We start from the raw sequence: 19,789 nt of genomic DNA on the forward strand, positions 1-19,789 counted from the left end.
TGCTGTTGCTTTCAAGGACTCGGGAGAAATTGAGTTACCCCCTGACTTTGTATCGCAGCACCCTGATGCAGTTTTTCTTTGGTTTTACAGTGTTTTCCCCAGTGGCAAAATCAAATTGTTACCAGAATCAAGCCCCAAAATAAGGAAATAACCATGACTGGGCTCTGATGGGGATCAGAGCAAGGAGTGTGTGCGTGTTGGTGTGTTTGTCTAGCACTGGCTGGTAGTCCTGTAAACAACACTCTGCTGCTTTAATATTAATGTAATGTGATTACATTCAGCCCAGTGTCAATACAGCTCTTGATTACTGCAGCCGTCTTTCAAATTTCTCACGCTATCTCGATCTGACAGACATGAATATCCTTATATATATATCTTTGTGTTTCTGCAAATCCTATTTTAAAGTCCAGAAAAAAGGGGATCTGTGTGTTTGTTCCACCCCAGGTCTCTGGGCAGTCTCAGACAATGGAAGTCCTAAAATGAGGAAGCTTTTACATAAGACCTGACTTTTAATCTCAACCTGAACAAAGGGCTTGCTGAGGCCCCGTCTCATTGAGGTTATTTTAAATACGAGTGGGCTTTGATGTCATGGTTGCAGTGCAACTGTGTTTTGCGACATAAAATGCTGCAGCACAACATTGATGAATATGTAAATTTGTTATAACAAAATGGGGGGGGAAAAAGCTAAAACGTTTATTTTGTGTGTAAACACCCAGTGTGAGCTTTTGTTTACAAGAACTGGATGAGAGGTAAAAATGCCTCCACTCAAGCATGTCCAGTTACCGCCAGCTGTTTCCTGAAGATGACGATGACCTTGATGACTGAGGGCCTGTGCAGACATTTTGTACAAAAGGTTCCATGATGTCACATGACATAATGAAAGTGTGCAGTAGTAGCACAGTTTTGATGGATTTAACCCGTTTGCGATAGCTAGAAAATTCAAAAACGAATCGATTAATCTGCCGATTATAAACTCAATAAACTACTCTCTGGGAAGGGCGATCAGAACAAGCACGGCGGACAACTCAAGTGTCTTTAAGGGGTTTTATTCTACACGCAACTTAATACACTACTTAATAGGTTGTAAACCGACAACATGTATGGGTTCCGATGATCAGTTACAGATGAAAAACAGGAAAATACACAAAAGTGCTTTGGTGACAACTGAGCTTTGATTACACACTGCACATGCTCCCTACCTTATTATTGATTAATAATCGATGAATTGTTTCAGCTCTAGTCCAGGTTGTGACCCCGATTGGCACAGCCCCCCCACCGCGACCCTCATGGGAGTATAAAGCGGCAGAAGACAGATGGCTGGATACCGGAAAGCGATAGAAATAGAAGCTTTGCGCCCATATTCTTGTCATTACGGTAGAACCTCAGGACTTTTGCAGAACGACCGTCCAATCACAGACAAGGTTCACCTGCAGGTTTTCGTTATCTCGTTACGTTATCTTGAAAAAAGGCGGCAGAAGAACTCGCTCGTTTGAACAATTCTACAGCCGTAAAATCAAAATAAATCAAGATGGCCTGATGTGGTGGTGCTCTGGTCTATCAGAGTTATGTCCTAAGGTCACATTTTTAATATGATTTAGTTGATTAAAACTCATTAACACCTGCGCTTCAGCATCCCTGATATGTGAAAATTTTTCTCTTTCCCCCCCAGAGGCTTGTGTCCTGCCGGGCACCCTGAAGCTCAGCCAGTCACGGTGCCTCCCTGGGGCTGTCCGTCATGAGGGGGCGTTTCTCTCGAAAACTGGGTGTGCTGGCCAAGGCTTGCCTCCTGCTGTGGTTAGTGTGGCTGGGCTACCTTCTACTGGAGCGCGCCTCCTTCCCTTCCTCGGTGCCGGAGGAAGATGAGGACCTCAAGTTTCTGGAGAGAGATAAGGTCTTGTCAGAGGAGAGAGGGGCTGAAGGGCTGCTGGCGAGGCCTCTGTACGTTAAGCCAGTGTTCGAAGACAACGCACCGGGGGAGTGGGGTCGGGCGACGCACCTCACCCTCAGCCCCGAGGAGAAGAAGCTGGAGGAGGAAAGCATAGAGAACTATGCTCTCAATATCTATGTCAGTGACAAGATTTCCCTTCATCGACATATCCAGGACCACAGGATGACTGAGTGAGTAGAATCAAATACGGATCCTATAAATAATGACTCATTAGTAGTCACTCGCTGAATAAATGTATATTCTGTTTTCCAGCAAATCACACTTCAATCAAACGTATTTATTTATTTATTTTTTACCGCCTACTGTTTCCTTTGAGGTTCCAGTCCAAACATAAATGTACCTCTGGCCCCTGGACGCTGCATGGAGCAGATAGCTGTGCTGCAGCTGTGTCAGGGATAAGTGAGTCAATAGAGATTAAGTGGAGCTCTTTACTGGAAATCAGTTTTCCTGTGACACTGAGAAACAAAGATGAAGGCTCATGATGCTGTGCTGCAGGGCTCACCAAAGCTGCTGTAAGCAGCTCTGTGCCTGAATGGATTTATTCCATCCAGAGTGGGTTCTCCACAGCACAGCCTGTGATGAAACGCAGAGTAACGTGTCTTTTATTAGTCGTTTTTCATCTTGCCCTGGCATACTAATGAAACCCAGATGTGCTGTCTCTCATTTTGGTGTGTTTTATATGCCCTGGAGCACACCAGTGATTCATAGATTCCTTTTAGCACTGGGTTTTTCTTGATTTTATCTTAGTGTAATGCTTATAAATGACTTGTATTAGACATGCTGGGATGAAGCTGGCTTCAACCGACTTCCACAAGATAAATGAATCTTGAGTAAGTTGCCGAGGTGAAAGTGAAAATGACTGCATGTCCAAGACGCTTTGATTTTTTTCAAAGAAAAGGCTGAGGAAAAAGTCAAACACGGTGCAGTGATTTTTAAACAGACTCACTGCACAGTCCAAGCTGTCACAGCGTGAGGGGATCTGTGTGAGTCATTTATGTCAACAGCAAAACAATAACAAATAATTAACAGCATGTTAATACAGAGATTTATCCAGAGACTCATTTACCCCCTCATAAAAAAAGGAAGGAAAAGCACTTTTTTTCAATGAATATAACATTAAATGAATCAGAAATACACTCTGAAAACGTCTGGTTTTTAATGGAATATGTATAGGTGTATAGAGGCTCATTTCCAGCAACTATCTCTCCAGCAACTGTTTGCTAATCGCGTTAGAAGGCTATTGGATGATTAGAAAACCCTTGTGCAATGATGTTAGCACAGCTGAAAACAGTTTTGCCGGTTCTTTGACGAAAGGGCAAAATTCTTTCTCTTGTCAATGTCTGGTATGTATGTCAATGTATTTTCTGTTCATTTTGCAACTCTTTTGATGAATAAAAGTGTGAGTTTTAATGGTAAACACAAAAAAATTGAATAGGTGACCCCAAACTTTTGAACAGTAGTGTATGTCAGTTCATGGAACCACATTTAGAGATAGGTGTCTTTTGGAAGCTCTTTTTAAGCTTGATTGGACAGTGATGGTTTTTTAAAAAGATAACGACAGGATCAGCATCGATATGAACACGACAACGAGATTTTATGAAAATCTCTCTAATTTAGGACATAAATATGTTGGAGACTTGCCTCTGCTGGACTACATTTCAGGCTATGTGGGGGGTCCATACACAAACATGGTTTGTAGATTTGGTTGTGAGTAGCTGAGTCTATGAATAATTTCACTGGTAATTAAAAAATCTGGTAATTTTTTGGCCTGTTTTACAGCTGCAATATGAGTGGCTGTCATCCAATCTAGAGCGATCAGTCGTTTAGGATTACACCCCTCACAGATAACAGTGAATGGATGGTGAACGCTGTGTCTTGTTGGGTTTCTGTTTTGGCTCTTTTGCGTAGCAACAGTGTGAGCAGTCGTGTGATGTCCGCCCATGCTGATTCATTTTAGGTGGTGTTTATGCACTTTTTTTTTTTAGTTTCCTCTTTTGTTGCAGAATAAAGTCTTTCGCAACGCAGCACAGGGAACACGCTTTGTGCTTTTAAATGTACAGTAGGTCGTTTCGAAAGACGTTGGTTGGTGATGTCAGTAAGCGGTGTGGGATCGTGGGAATCGCTTTGTTGTCTCATTATGGTTGAACTTCCTGTGTGTGTTTCAAACAGGGAGGGCTTTGGTGGCAATTTAAATAGTTGCAATTCAATCTATCTATCTATAAAACAAGTTGCGTCTGTCTGTCTGTGTGTCTGTGACAGGCATATCTCGCTGACTGTTGGTCAGATCGCCCTAAGACTTTGGATATGGATTGAGCATGGCCTTATGGTGTGCATCCTTAGTTTTCAGATTTTTTGGAGGAATTTTAATTTTCACTGATTTATCACACTACACCAGGCAGGCAGCGGCTCATCAGCAGCAGCTGCGCTGTCTGGAGCGGGGAGGTGGTACTGAAGAGGCTGTCCTCACGGTGACTGAGACATTTTCACAAGGTTCACTGCAGAACATGGTGTTCTGTACTGAAACGACGAAGTGTCCATTCATTTTGCATTAGCATGCTTCTACTTTGCGGCTAACTTGGCAAAACTGTTTCCAAAGGTAAGCTAGCGAGGCTACGATTAGCATTAGCGTAGGGCAAACACAATACAAACACTGTGCAACCTCATTAGGCACTGTGTCACAACATCTAGCTATGCTAATGCTAATCGAAAATTAAAACATTTGTGTTGTGCCTAATGAGGTTGCGCAGTGTTTGTATTGTGTTAGCCTTTACGTTCCTTATCATGATTTACCATAAGTGAAAAATCTTCTTCACCTCCCACTATAGGAATACATACTTCCTACGGGCACTGCACTAGTAGTATAAAATAAAAAAAAATAAAAAATAAACACTGCCTAACTTGAAAAAAAAATTAAAATAACGGTTCATTGGTTTCCCCAGGAAGTTGCAACAGAGATGGTAAAGCAGATGGCATTGATCAAAGGGGACCAACAAGAAACGGTCCATTACTTCGAACAGAAAGACTTACAAGATTTCCATGGGTATATAGAGTGTCAGAACAATTTCCACCAAATAATAGTCATGTTATTTTCGATATTTTAATGCAGAAATGTCACATTTCATCTTCGAAGGAACGGAAAACAGCTTATTTGATTGGTTGCGACTGGCGCGTTAAATATTTGTTCTAATCCAAGCAGAATTCCAACTGTGTCATAGTTGTTGGTTTAAGCCTCTGGCTCTAAAATTGGCCTAAAGTCATTCAGCTTGTGTCAGTGGTTACACTTTGTGTTGAACACACTCATTTACAAAGATACAGCTCACTTGCTGTTGCTTCATACCTCCGTTTGTACTCAGTCTATCAAATTACTAGTTTTTCATTTCTTTTCCCCGGTCCCATCTGTTCTTCCCTTTATGTCTGTTTGCCCAAGTTTCTGTGGTCTCTCCCAGAGCAGTGCAGTGGTATGTTGCTCATTGGTGTGATACCCTCCCTACACCCAATCCGTATTTTTTTTTGCAGCTCTTTATTGTTTTAATGACTGCCATCTGGATCGAGACCAGACACCTCCTCTGGCTTCAGTAGTTAGTGTCTTAGGTTGCTCTGACTTACAGTATATGCAGTGAATATTGTTGTCGAGTCCTTTTAGTGGGCCACTGTTTTGTTTTGTTCCTTTTTGTTAATAAATCTGCACCCCACAAAAACCCATTTCAGATGCCGAACCAGGAAGTTTGACTACCGGCGTTTGCCGACCACCTCTGTGGTCATAGCCTTCTACAACGAAGCCTGGTCCACCCTGCTGAGGACTATCCACAGTGTGCTGGAGACCACGCCTGCAGTCCTGTTGAAAGATATCATTCTCATCGATGACTACAGTGACCGAGGTCTGACACTCAATAAATAAATGTGTTATTTCCTTCTTCTTCTTTTTTTAACCATTGAGGGCCTGATCTAAAGCCCCCATGTTATTAATTTGCAGCAATGTTTAGACCACCAACCATATATGCACATGTAATATAATGTGCTTTATTTATATAGCCCTTTACAACGATCCACGGGTGCTTTACAAAATAAAAGCATGACAGCCTTAAAAACACATTGTATTAAAACAGATTCATGAAGCATAAACCAATCAAAAACACAACACACTACTGGGTATTAAAAAGAAATTCTGAATAAATATGTTTTAAGTTTGGATGGTAACACTTTAGATTAGGGAACATTCACCATTCACTATGTGCTTACTAACATGCATATAAGTAGTATACCAGCCCTTTATTAGTAAATATTAAGCACGTATTAACACCTTAGGTAGGAAAAATCTTAATTCATGTCGTAATAGAGGTAGAATAAGGTGTTAATATGTGCTTAATGATTACTACTAAAGGGCTAGTATGTTAGTAAGCACCTAGTTAATGGTGAATATGTGTTCCCTAATCTAAAGTGTTACGGTTTAGATTTAAAAAGGCCCAGCACATACAGTAAGAGAGTGAGGAAACACAACAGACTTACAATCCCCTCTTCAAAACATTGCCCAACTCTTTCAGCTAACATGGGAGGTTTGTTTTTTGTGAAATCAAAACAAACAAAAATAAAAATCTCAGGATCAAATTCAGTCTCTCGTGTCACGTTGACAGATCCTATTTATGGAGTAATAATAATTAGGTAGTTGTCTTCGATGAACCAACAGAGGAACGAGTCAGGACACATTCTTTTAAAGATGAACTAAAGAGTTTTAAGGATATAAATGATATGGTCTTAAATGTTTCTGCACACGTGCGTGGCAGCTCATCTATAATGCACATTTGAGGTTTAGTAAGGACATTTATTCTTGACCTTGAAAGCAAAATATGTGGGGTGGAAAAAAAGGTTCACTCAACTCGGGAGTCTGGAGCAATGCTGTTTCCTCTCAGACTCCCGATACAGCAGAAGTTTGACGTCTGTATGTTCTAATGGAACTAGTAATCAGTCCCAGTTTGTCTCGTCTGTGTGCATTGGGAGACATTACTCCATAAGAACGATGACTTCAGTGAGCCCTGACTGTGCTGCCATGACATCATTTCCTCTCCTCTCACCACCCTGACCAAATGGAATGCCAGAGACGCCACTCCAGAACCAGAATGGTTACTGCAGACAAGACTGGGACGGACGGGACTGACAACATAACTCTCTCATGTTTCCGAGCTGGTTGAGCAGGATGTACTCGAGCGTTCTCAGTTTTAAATCATTTAGCCTCTAAAGGTTAACGGTGATAATGGGGTTCAGACAGTTAGAAATGTTCAGAAATGAACATCCTTCATCAGCAAAGACTTATACTAATATAATGGTTGTGTGTGTGTTTGTGTTATAGTATATCTGAAATCCCAGCTGGCCGAGTACATCAGCAACCTGCAACGCGTGCGGCTCATCAGGACAAACAAAAGAGAGGGTCTGGTCCGCGCTCGTCTCATCGGCGCCACCTTTGCTACGGGCGACGTACTGACGTTTCTCGATTGCCACTGCGAGTGCGTCCCAGGCTGGATTGAGCCTCTGCTGGAAAGGTGAGTTGAATTCTTGGAGGAGGAGGAATTAAAAAACGAAGCAACAGCCGCACAGCTCAAGTAAAACGAGAAGGCGCGCAAACTGGTCGGAGTATGAATGAGAATACAACGTTTTTGAAACGTTTCAGGGCATATTACTGCTCAAACATCCAGTTGTTCAGCATTTTTACTGGAGTGATTTGTCTTGGTTTTTGTTTTTTTAACATTTTCATAGTGACAGACTTGTGTGTGAGACTTTTGATATGCGATATATTCAATATTCTACAATATTATTATGAATTTTCCTTATTTTTTTAAGCAATCTGTGTTGTAATTGCCTTCTAATTAACCTGAGGGCTGAGGCCCAGCGGTGATCAAAGATTAAACAGTGACAGAATAATAACCTCAACATAAATCACCAAACGTTATGTAAACACCAGTAAAACAAGAACACTAAATCATGTGTTTTGTTGTATCGTCTCCTCTTTCTTTACATTCCGCTTTGGATTTTAAGGATCGGTGAGAATGCCAGCACCATCGTTTGCCCTGTGATCGACACCATTGACTGGAAAACGTTTGAGTTTTACATGCAGACGGACGAGCCAATGATTGGAGGATTCGACTGGAGACTCACCTTTCAGTGGCACTCGGTCCCTGAGGTGGAACGCAAGAGACGCAAGTCTCGCATTGACCCCATCAGGTGATGTTTGGACACTTTGCAAGATGTACTCGCATTGAAAAGCACTTTTTTTAAAGTGGACATGCTATGCAAAATCAACTTTTTAATAATTTTAATACTTATATTCGGGACTCTGGAGGCCCTATGAGTAGGCAAAGTGTAACAAAAAGATGACTCAGTCAAGTTTTTGTGGTCCGCATCAGATAAAACACGGGATGTTGACGTTCGCACTCATTGCTACGTCACAATGAGACATTCCTTGAATTGTTGTCTCACGGAGCTCCGCTTTGTCCCTAAAAAAACATGAGAGTGCAGGCTAGGGCAATAGTATCCGGAAGAGCGTAAGTTTGCGAAGTGTTCTATTCTTGGCTGCACAGTGCAGCACAGAGTTCTACACAAACTTCCAGCCTCAGAGGATTTTATATATGACGACAATGTGCCGGCTAGAGTCGGCAAATTATGGCTTTTCCAAATGCTAGCTGCTGTTAGCTGCCGGAGCCTCAGTGACGCTGATGTCCTGTGTCTCATTTGCATTTAAAGAGACAGGTACTCAAAACAGACGAAAGCATGTCACAGACATGTTCATTAGGACACCAGGGAACTAGGTTAACTTGTAGAAATAGGGTATAATATGTCTCCTTTAAAGATTGTTTTCCTTTTATTTTTCTATTCTAGATCCCCTACAATGGCAGGTGGATTGTTTGCTGTGAGCAAGGCTTACTTTGAGTACCTCGGCACGTATGACATGGGCATGGAGGTGTGGGGAGGAGAAAACCTGGAGCTCTCCTTCAGGGTAAGTTCAGGTTTCCTGCGATGGAAAGCGCAAATCACTTAGACATGTATCAGTTTGCAACCTGTGACTAATCTCGCCAAAGACTTCCCATTATCGCTGTTGACTGAGCTTGTGTTTTTCCACTGTGACCAAAAAAAAAGTACACAGAAAGATCAGTGAAATGTTGACATCCCATTCCCGAAATGAGCCTTTTGTTTATGTTTAGGCATGTTTGATTCATCCACTGAACAGCGATCAGTCACTGGTTAACTGATGTGACGGAGACACGTGTCAGTGTCGGATCACACTGGCATCTGAAACTGCTCCCTCATATTGGCGGATACCTTGTGTTGGGACATTGGGTGTTGATTTTCACTTGTTTGCGTCAATCAAATTGGCACAGATGTAAGGTCACTGTGAAGGAAGGTCATGTTGATTGTGTTTGAAGCTGTCCATCTGTGATTGGATTCTTTAGAGATGTGTTGCACTGCATGTGTGAAGATGCATCTCACTGGGAAAATATTCCAAAATACTTGGTGAATTAAGATGTTGATACTGTATACACAATAATTAGTTTGCCCTGTGTGCTCGGAACACAGTGGACCCTTTGCCCAGCAGTCATTTTGTCATGTTTTAGTAGGAAAACCGTTTTTTTTTATCACATTAATGATGTCTGTTCGGTTAATATAAGCCAGGTCAGGGTGACAGTGAACCAGCATGCATCCTGAAACTGAGCAGGCTAAAGTGAGCTCAAAATTCATTCACTAATTCAAAAGGAATCCACGATAAAGGGGAAAAAAACATTTGTACAGTGCTAATCAATATCATGAATAAGCTACAGCACACAGGACGGATTTATAGAACAGCATCGGTCACCAAAGATACCATTGTTTGTGTACAAAGACTGGGATGGACTTTAAGCATTTGCAATTTATAAATTATCTACTTGCTCATTTGCAGATAAGTCAGTGATTGTGGCTGAAGTCATAAAAATCTCACGGTTGTTGTCATGCCATGTCAGTACAACATGGGGTTTATTATTGACAGTGCCTGTGTAATTGTCATAATGTGTGTATTTTAACATGTTAAAAAAGATAGTACGGAGATGGTTAAAAATATCCGATGTGTGCACTCAGGTGTGGCAGTGTGGGGGCAGCCTGGAAATTCACCCCTGCTCTCACGTGGGCCATGTGTTCCCTAAAAAGGCCCCTTACGCGCGGCCCAACTTCCTCCAGAACACCGTGCGAGCTGCAGAGGTGTGGATGGACTTGTATAAACACCACTTCTACAACAGGAATCCTCCAGCCAAAAAGGTCGGTTAACACTTTTTAACACGTTTTTAGACATTGCTGAACATTTTGCTGGCTGTCAAATTGAACTGTAAGGTTTAGAGTTGACTTTAAACTCCTCCTCCTCCTCCTCCTTGCCTGTTTACATATGTTTTTTATTCATTCAATTAAATGAAACATGATTAATGTTCAATCAAGTGCATGTTTATCGTGTTTTATTGACCTCAACCAGGAGGAATATGTTTTCGCTGGAGTTTGTTTGTCCGTTTGTCTGGCAACATAACTTGAAAAGCCACAGACTTTTGGGCGTGATCCGTACCCGCTGCATGCCGGCAGGGTGTATTTTGTAGGCACTGAGCTGCCTTGGTGGAGGTCTGCGCTCTCCGAGTGCTTTTCTGGTTTATCATGCATTTTAATATCAAGGATTTCGAGATTTTAAGAGGTTCCCCAAAATATATATATAAAAAATTATAATTTGTTCAAATCTTGAGTTTTAATCTTACTACTTCACAGTACAGGTCACCTGCAGATTTTTCAGTGGCAGAAAAGGGTTTAGTGTCTTGACACAAGTACACTCAAAGTGTTGATCCACAGTTTTGTTTCTATAACTGTGGGTTTTACTGTTTTATTGTTACAGTGCAAAACCACTGCTGCTGACTTGTGGTTTCCTTGTGATGGAGCTCCACCTGAGCAAACACACTTATCATAATTACAGCACAGTACAGTTTGTGCACTAGGTGTGATCAGTCCAAACAGGATTTAGCAATCATATATCCAGGATGTAAATATTACATTAACTGCTGCGCATTATTTGGTTTTCTCAGAGGATTTAAACTGAACATGATGAAAGCTGATGATAATAGTTTTGCTTGTTGTTTTCCAGGAAACCTATGGGAACATCTCAGATCGGCTGCTACTGAGGGACAGGCTGAAGTGCCAGAGTTTTGACTGGTACTTGAAGAACATTTATCCGGAATTACATGTACCAGAGGACAGGGCAGGCTGGCACGGGGCTGTGAGTGGCTTTTTTCCTTTCTTCCATCTATGATGAGTCCAGACAAGAACACGACGTGTTTAAAATCCTGTGGATGGATCGAAGTCTGAACCAAGACAAACAAAGGCTTTAAAACTCATTTGGGCTTAACTGAAGACAATTTTAGGCCAGACGTCTGGTGGGCGTACTTCACCCACCGCAAGGTCTTTAACAAAGAAGTTAAATCCCCGCAAGATTTCCTAAGACTTACCACCATCTTGCCTTGCTGCCCCTTGTTACACTTTGACAGCTGTGAGGCTTTCATTGTCTGAGATGTGTGTCATACACTACTGTTCAAAAGTTTGGGGACATCTATAGAATTTTGTTGTGTTTTCCATTAAAAGTCACACTTTTATTCATCAAAAGAGTTGGAAATGAATAGAAAATAAAGTCAAGAGATTAGAAAAAATTATTTTTATTCAAAGTAATAATTTTGCCCTTTCGTCAAAGAACCAGCAAAACTGTTTTCAGCTGTGCTAACATCATTTCACAAGGGTTTTCAAGGGTTTTCTAATCATCCAATAACCTTCTAATGTGATGTTAAGCAAACACAATGTACCATTAGAACACTGAAGAGATGGTTGCTGGAAATGGGCCTCTATACACCTATGTACATATTCCATTAAAAACCAGCCGTTTGCAGCTAGAATAGTTGTTTACCGCATTAACAATGAAAAGAGTGTATTTAGTTTGGGGTCACCTATTCAATTTTGTTGTGTTTACCATTAAAACTCACACTTTTATTCATCAAAAGAGTTGCAAAATGAACAGAAAATACATTGACACACACATACCAGACATTGACAAGAGAAAGAATTGTGCCCTTTCTTCAAAAAACCGGCAAAACTGTTTTCAGCTGTGCTAACATCATTGCACAAAGGGTTTTCAAGGGTTTTCTTATCATCCAATAACCTTCTAACGCGATTAGCAAACACAGTGTACCATTGGAACACTGGAGAGATGGTTGCTGGAAATGGGCCTCTATACACCTATGTACATATTCCATTAAAAACCAGACATTTTCAGAGTGTATTTCTGATTCATTTAATGTTTAATTCATTGGAAAAAAGTGCTTTTCCTTAAAAAAAAAAAAATAAGGACATTTCTAAGTGAACCCAAACTTATTTTTAACTTTTTATTAACTGTATAAGATTCTTTATAAACTTTAGTGTATGTGAGAACATGGATGCACAATGGCACATCTTGAAAATAACACGTTTCACGTAGAGGTTAAAATGTTGGTGTTTGGTGGAAAAAAGCAAGACAAGTAAATGTGTGTGTGTGGTGATGTAGAAAAATAAGCAAACCAGCAGAAAATGTTTTTGTTTTGAGATGATATTTCAAAAGGCTTTCTGTCATTTAATCAAAGGAGTTAATCCAGTAGCTTCAGGGGTGCTGTTCTGTGGATGGTCTCACAGTCTGAGGATAAAACCAACCACGTCTTACAGCAATCAATACAGCATTTTAATCATGACTGATATTTATTGCTCTCCTCTTGCCAGGTGCGGAGCTCAGGAATACACTCCGAGTGTCTGGACTACAACGCTCCAGACCACAGTCCGACCGGTGCCCACCTTTCTCTCTTTGGCTGCCATGGCCAGGGAGGCAACCAGGTACATTAAAGTTTTCGTGTCTGGGAGGTGTGTTTTAAAATATCAGCAATTTCTGCCGACACCTTAAGCGAGCTGCCACCATTGATTCATGTCTGAAAAATAATCTGCGCAAGCCTGACTTGAATGTAATGAAGGGAGAAGAATCTGACATCCACATAAACCCCAAAAAACTATCGCACAGTGCAATTTAGTTTTTTACTTTTCACATGAACGCCTGCCAGCTCCAATGACGGATGGTTGAGCAAGCTGCTGATTATTTGTCTCTGAGGGTGTATTTTAACGTTGGGAGTTGGGCAATAATAGACAGAGCTTTCTTTCTGTTAATCTCTCCACCCTGCTTGATGTCTCTGATTACCCCACCAATGCACGCCATTGGGTCCCTCCAGTCGTAAACTAGCACAACATTAGACTGAAAATCGATGTTTGAATGGCTCTCTGCTGAAACGAAAACCTGAGGGCCCTTCACAAACCTCCCTGCTCACTTTTTCCCTGGCCCACATAAAAAAGCACTTTCCTTATAAAAGATACATGAGCGTCACTGGCAGAATTAATGACACAGCCTGGGTAAATACGTTTGAAGCCAGAAACAGGAGCCTCGAGAGAGCCTGTTATTAGAGGCAGCCACCAAGGGCCCCAATGCACCTGAAAGATGTTTGAGAAGTAAAGACAAGGATGGGCAAGTATGAAGATTGATTACCGGACCCTCTGTTTAATGGGTAACTAGGGATTGTTGCATGTTTTGTCCCAGTAGGCCACTGGGAATGAAAAAAACATTCCGTTATTCATGCCAACCTGCAACATTGTGCTTGTTGAAATCCCTCCTGAACAAAGAGAGATAAAAGTAGAGAGGGAGATGTACATAAAGTAAACGGGAGGGAAAACAGAATGCTAGTTTTATAATCACCAGTGCTTTTCCATGTACAATACAATAAGATGTGCTGAAGACCTCCATTGGGATGAAGCACTGTCCTCTGTGATAGGGACATCAAACCACCCAGTGTCCTCTGGGATTCCACAGGCCCGAGTTTTGCTAACATTTACACACCGATATATGTACTTTCTCTCAACCTCAAGTTTTAACCAGAGGTAACTGATTGATGCATGTGACATTTTACTTTGGTTATACAGTGGATGTCTTTGTCCACTGTTCCCAGTTCTATAAGTCTACACTCTGTTCAATAAGACTAACAAGTAAATAATAGACCCTTTAAGCCACTGCAGAGCTTTTTTGTCAATGCAAAGGACAAAACAGTTCAACACTTTTGGGTTGGGTTTCTTTCTTAAACAGACTAACAGTATGTTACAATACAATACAGAGATGTGACAAAGATGTGTACAAAGCAAATAGCCACACAATCAGATCTCTCTTCTCCTGCAGTACTTTGAATACACATCTCAGAAGGAGATCCGTTTCAACTCGGTGACAGAGCTGTGTGCCGAAGCGCTCGATGGACAGACCTCCATCGGGATGAAGCACTGTCCTCGTGACGGGGACGTCAAGTCTCCCAATGTCCTCTGGGAATTCAGAGAGGTAAGGGATGCTAACAATTACGCGCCACTACGCTGTACCCGGGATAGTAAGATTCTAAACAAATAACGCAAGATAATTTGTGTGAATATGCAGCTGACGGGGAGAAAAAAAATCAGACATATTTACACAGATCCATTTCACACAATACAGTCACTGCCTCTTCTATACAATCCATGAGATATTCTGTAAAATCAGCAATATAAGAAAGAAAAGACAAAACTGAAAACAAGACAAATGTCTGAAATGTTTTCCATTTTCTTTGAAACTCCACATAAATGTACACAATGGCATCATTTAATTTATTTCATAGTTGAAATCCCAAAACAGAGCTAATTTCATAAGGTTAAAGGGGACTATAGGTTAGTTATGTAACTAGTTTGAACCAATTCTGCACACACCAAAAGGTGGATCTAGAAGTTTTTAATCAGTAAATAAAGTTTTAAATTGTGAAAAAATGGCTCTATCACTGTAGTCAGTATGTTTACGTGCATAGTTCAACTGAGTCAATACAAGGCCATAGTCCGACTAAGACAGGCAAGCGGACAACTTGCACAATCATGTCCAACTTCAGTCCGACTAAGTCTATACATGCAGGAGTAATCAGACTATGAATCGCATTATCCAGGTATGTTAGTCAGACTAAGACTATCTTGATTTTAGTTGGATTAAAGCGTTTCAATTAAAGCGTTTGGTTTTCACATTAAGAAAACCAAATTATTGACTTAGTCTGACTAAAATCAGACTTTTAACATGCATGTAAATGCACTGTTTCAATTTAACATGTTTTCTTACTCTCGGATGACACAAGAAATTATTATGACCTAATACTGTAATTGTTTGACAAAGGATTACAGTATGACCCAAAGTATAACGTTCAAGGTTACACAATTTTAAGCATTTCTAACCCTACATTTCCCCCTCAAACCCTGTCAGGATGGGACCATCTATCACCCTCAGTCAGGCTTGTGTGTGACTGCCTACCGCACAGCCGAGGGACGCACGGACGCGCAGATGAAGCAGTGCACCGCGGGAGACAAAAACCAGCAGTGGAAGTTTGAGTGGTAGAAGGAGAAAGAGTGACCCTCGCCGGAAAAACGTCAAGTGACCTTCTTTAACCGTAGTGCAATTACTACAGTGGATGTCTCTGTGTCCACTTCTCCGAGTCCTCCAGCTCTCCAAGTCTGCACTCTGTCGAATGGGAAAAGCAAATGCTGGATCGTAAAAAAAAAAGAAAGAAAAAAAAAGACACTTTTGTGCCCATGTGAACGACAAAACAAGTGCAGACTGTGGTGCAGTGGAGGAGGATTCCCAGGTGAGATTTATTGGGTCCTTTTTGAGACTTAAACATTTGTGTTGCCTTCGTCCAAGTGCCTTTGCAACCAAAATGGAATGCAGTAAGACGCGACAGCAGTAAAACCGGTTCGACTGTCCAGCTCCCCGAAGAAGTGCCTTTCCGATTAGTAAGGGATATAAATGTGTCCGCAGTGCTACCTAATTGTGCAATTAATATTGATTTTTATTGTTTAATACTAAATGTTTGTTTCTTACATATAAAAAAATAAAATAAAAAATAACCAGTGGAAAGATAGGCTGCTCAAAGACATAATGCCAGGAATGTGACATGCTCCGTCATGTGAGAGGAAACCTGGTTAGACCGAGGGAGAGATTTGTGGTCACACTAGACTGACACTCAATTCTATAGTTTGCATGTGGAGCCAGTTTCATGGCAGAATTCTGGCTGAACTAGACTTGAAGCAGTCCCTCCTCCCCCCGAGGTTTAGTGCGATGACAGGAATCTTGTTATCTATTCTTCCCTGTGGTGTACAAATGAAAAAGACACTCCAAACTCGTCTGTCAGCGTGTGCCTTTGACAGGTTTGTCGTACTCGGAAGAACGTGTTTGTGCCAAAATGAAACATGCCAGTGGATGTCAAATGTATTTAGAGCCTGAGAAAATGCTTAAAAACATCTAAAACACTGACTAAATGCACTTGATTTTATGTCACACAAAAGCCTTAGTGGGAGCACTCCGTTTAACTTAATCTTGGCTGTGCCAGACTCCTGTGTGAAAACCTTGTACTTGAAATGGCATCGAAACACTCCTCTGTTTTCTTTTATTTTAATTTATAATGAAGATTTTGTCAGTGTTGGTACTGGGGTGTGAGGACAAAGAGATGCAGTATGGATGTTAAGAGTTATTCAGACATGTCAGTGGATACAGTGTGAAAACATGGGAGGTGGTTCTTGTGTTTGTTTTACCTTTTTATAAATGATGTTTGGAATAAGGGACCAGATGGGTCGAAAACTACTGATAATGCAAAAATGATGATTACTTGACATGAAGAACAGGGTGATTGACATTGGGTGGATGATTTAAATGAGGTTAAAGCTGTAAGGATGGTTAAAAGAATTAAAAACTTAACCACAAATGTCCATTTGTCATATGCCTGAAGTCATTTCTTCACACACGGCATCATTTCCAATATTGGAAATAGACATTTTCTAACTTTAATTGTGCCACAAGCTTCATTTCTCACTCGCACTTCCAGTCAAGTGACAATATTTGTCAGTTATTTGGCGCCACCTACTGTCAGGTAAGCATATAACTGAAGAGTAAGGTGTAGGTGATTTAAAAGAATGATAAACATTTATGCTGTAATGTTATTTCATTTAATTACCTTAATTGCATTGCTTGATTTCATTTTATTTTCATAAAAAAATAATAATAAAAAACATTTTTTATCTTGAGTATTTGACTTAAGTGTAAACAAATGTCCCTTATACATTCAAACCATTTTCAAATGAGTTCACTCACCTCTCTCTCCCTCAACTCTTGTTTTTCCAGTATAGCATGTTTTTGATCTGGGCTGCACACAGGAAGTAACATTGCCTAACCATTAGTGTGACAGCTGCAAACAAAGAAATGCATATGAAATCCGCTGCCTAGATAGATAGATAGATAGATAGATCGATCGATCGATAGATAGATAGATAGATAGATAGATAGATAGATAGATAGATAGATCGATCGATAGATAGATAGATAGATAGATAGATAGATAGATAGATAGATACCAACCATGTAATCTAACTGCAGTGGCCTTGCTGTGTGACACCCTCTGTCCTTTAGCGCTGTGTTTGCATCGTTCCTGTTTACATGTCAATGAAGATGCATTACGTGAGTTGGTGTAGTGATCAGCACTCTTGCTTTTGCAGCAGGAAAACCTGGATTTGTGACCCGGTTGGAACAAGTGCCTTTCTGCATGGAGTTTGCATGTTCTCTCAGTGTGTGTGCGTGGGTTCTCTCCAGGTTCCCCCAACAGTCAAAAAAACATGCAGATTTGAGGATTGAGCTAATTTTGGTCGGCGCTTTTGCCCTCCCTGACTGGCCAATGTGAGGTTAATTAGAAATGAATTACTACCATGGTATAGTATTCATTATATATAATAGTCATTTGATATTTTTAATAGAGTCAGTGAGTCATAATTGAATCAAAAATGCATTTTCCTTCATTTTGTTTATTGTGTGTTTGTATGCTGCCCAATTTACACCCAAACTATACAATTTACTGCTTTTTTGAGAGATAAAAAATAATATTGAGCAGGATTAATTCAGCCCATTGGTCCTATGTCAGTTGGGATTGGCACCAGCGACCCCTGCGACCCCCATGAGGAGGATAAAGTGGATGAAGATGGATGGAGATACTTTCAGTCATGTTATCCTTTGGTTTGTGCCGTTTCAGGCTTTACCATCACGGGTGGTAAATAACAAAGGCCATGCAAAGTGACATGAGGCGAGACGGTCTGGACCGATCCCTGACACATGCCGGGCCACGGAAAGTTCATTTTTTTAATAAAAAAGGCTGCATTGAAGTGACTACAGAAAAGATAATTACAGCCCTGAACTCCATTGTGTTTTATCTCCCCATCAACACATTTGCACCAAATATCTGTTGCATGGAAACTGCTGTCCATGAGCCAGTCCTAAATGAAAAGGCCCTCATGCATTAACGTTAACATTGTTTCTCTGACGGACACGACGTGCCCATTCAGCCGTGGCATATTACAACACACCCGCGGACTTGTTGTCTTCCCGTGTCTCTTTGTGGTTTTCACAATATGTCGACTCGATCAAACACCGCGACACTCAAATTACCTTCTTGCCTTGAATGGGCCGCCTTAATTATTTAGCATTTTAATTTGCTTAAACATACATTTTGCGTCCAGTTTCATCTTAGGTGTCAAGAGTTTTGATATCGGTTTCATGTGAGTGACAACAGGCCTCATGTGAAGTAAGATCACAGAGGTAAACGATCTAAGATTGGGTCCTGGGTTTGTTTTTGTTATTTTGCCCTGAAAATAATCTCTAATTCCTGTATAACATTCCTATTAATTTCTGAATAAGTGAACAGAAATATGTATCTGAGTTGTTCTAAATTAGTGTTTGTGCATGTATATTCTTATGCCTATTATTTTATTATAAATTGTAGTATGCATTAAAGGTGCCATATGTAAGAATGTGGCCAAAAACAGTTACTCCACTCAAATTCAAAATACTGAGGTCTTTTAGCTTTTGTTTTTTGACATAACTGGTAACCCGTGGTTGCTCGGCAGCTGAGACGCTACTGACTGCAATGTTTGGTAGATGGCGGTAGGTGGCGCCACATGCCAAAACATGATTTTAAAACATAAACATGATTTGCAGTCTGCAAAATATTTTTTTTAATGCAAATATTTTGTCTGTACTGTTGTTGTTGGTGTTCAATTTGTTATATGAACATTATTCCTGAGTCTCTGTGACATATTAAGAGGATTTTATGGCCAGTTGATTGAGATTTATTACATAATGCACCTTTAAGGATGTTGTTAGGGTTATTTGTCTGCTCTAACGGCCTTCAAAATAAAGGCGTAAAATGTAAGGTTTTTTAATACCACGGACAGGACGCAGTTTGTTGCATATTTAAATCCAAGCAAAGTTGGCGCACCATATTCTCAGTGTTAGTATTATTCATATACAATAATGTGAAAAGGATTTGTGTCAAACAAAAAGAAGATAACCTAACTTTGGAGTAGCATGATTTGATATTGGTAGCCTTACTGTCTTTCAGCCAATAAAACATCTGTTCAGTGATCAGAGTGTTGATGCTGACCCAGACGATGGAGTGGCTGTCCTTCAGGGATTAATAAATCCCATGACATTGACCTTGGATAATCTGCAGCTTTATATTCAGGCACTTGATGTTGTGCAAAGACGATGTTCCCATAGGTCGCAGTCCAGAAATACATTTTGATTTTTTTTTGTTTGTTTCGGAACAATGTATGTGTCAAAGGAAGAGATTAACAACGGCCTGCCAAGGGTTTGGTTGCCGTGGAAGTAATGTTTTTATGAAACACACATCTTAAATGTTTTTG

The 19,789-nt window shown here is 40.6% G+C and overlaps 1 protein-coding gene across 1 annotated transcript; it reads left to right on the forward strand.

Moving 5' to 3' along the window:
• Positions 1 to 1,735: 1,735 nt before the first annotated feature.
• On the forward strand, positions 1,736 to 15,443 carry poc1bl (POC1 centriolar protein homolog B (Chlamydomonas), like; the record flags this gene model as incomplete). The annotated part of the gene is made up of 10 exons (XM_083900213.1): positions 1,736 to 2,118; positions 5,657 to 5,826; positions 7,293 to 7,482; positions 7,976 to 8,161; positions 8,816 to 8,933; positions 10,049 to 10,225; positions 11,085 to 11,216; positions 12,737 to 12,847; positions 14,226 to 14,378; positions 15,312 to 15,443. 10 exons carry the CDS (start codon positions 1,736 to 1,738, stop codon positions 15,441 to 15,443), a joined length of 1,752 nt encoding a protein of 583 aa, XP_083756339.1.
• Between the last annotated feature and the right edge of the window lie 4,346 nt (positions 15,444 to 19,789).

The sequence above is a fragment of the Microchirus variegatus genome, assembly GCF_963457635.1.
Source record: "Microchirus variegatus genome assembly, chromosome: 13".
NCBI classification, from domain to species: domain Eukaryota; kingdom Metazoa; phylum Chordata; class Actinopteri; order Pleuronectiformes; family Soleidae; genus Microchirus; species Microchirus variegatus.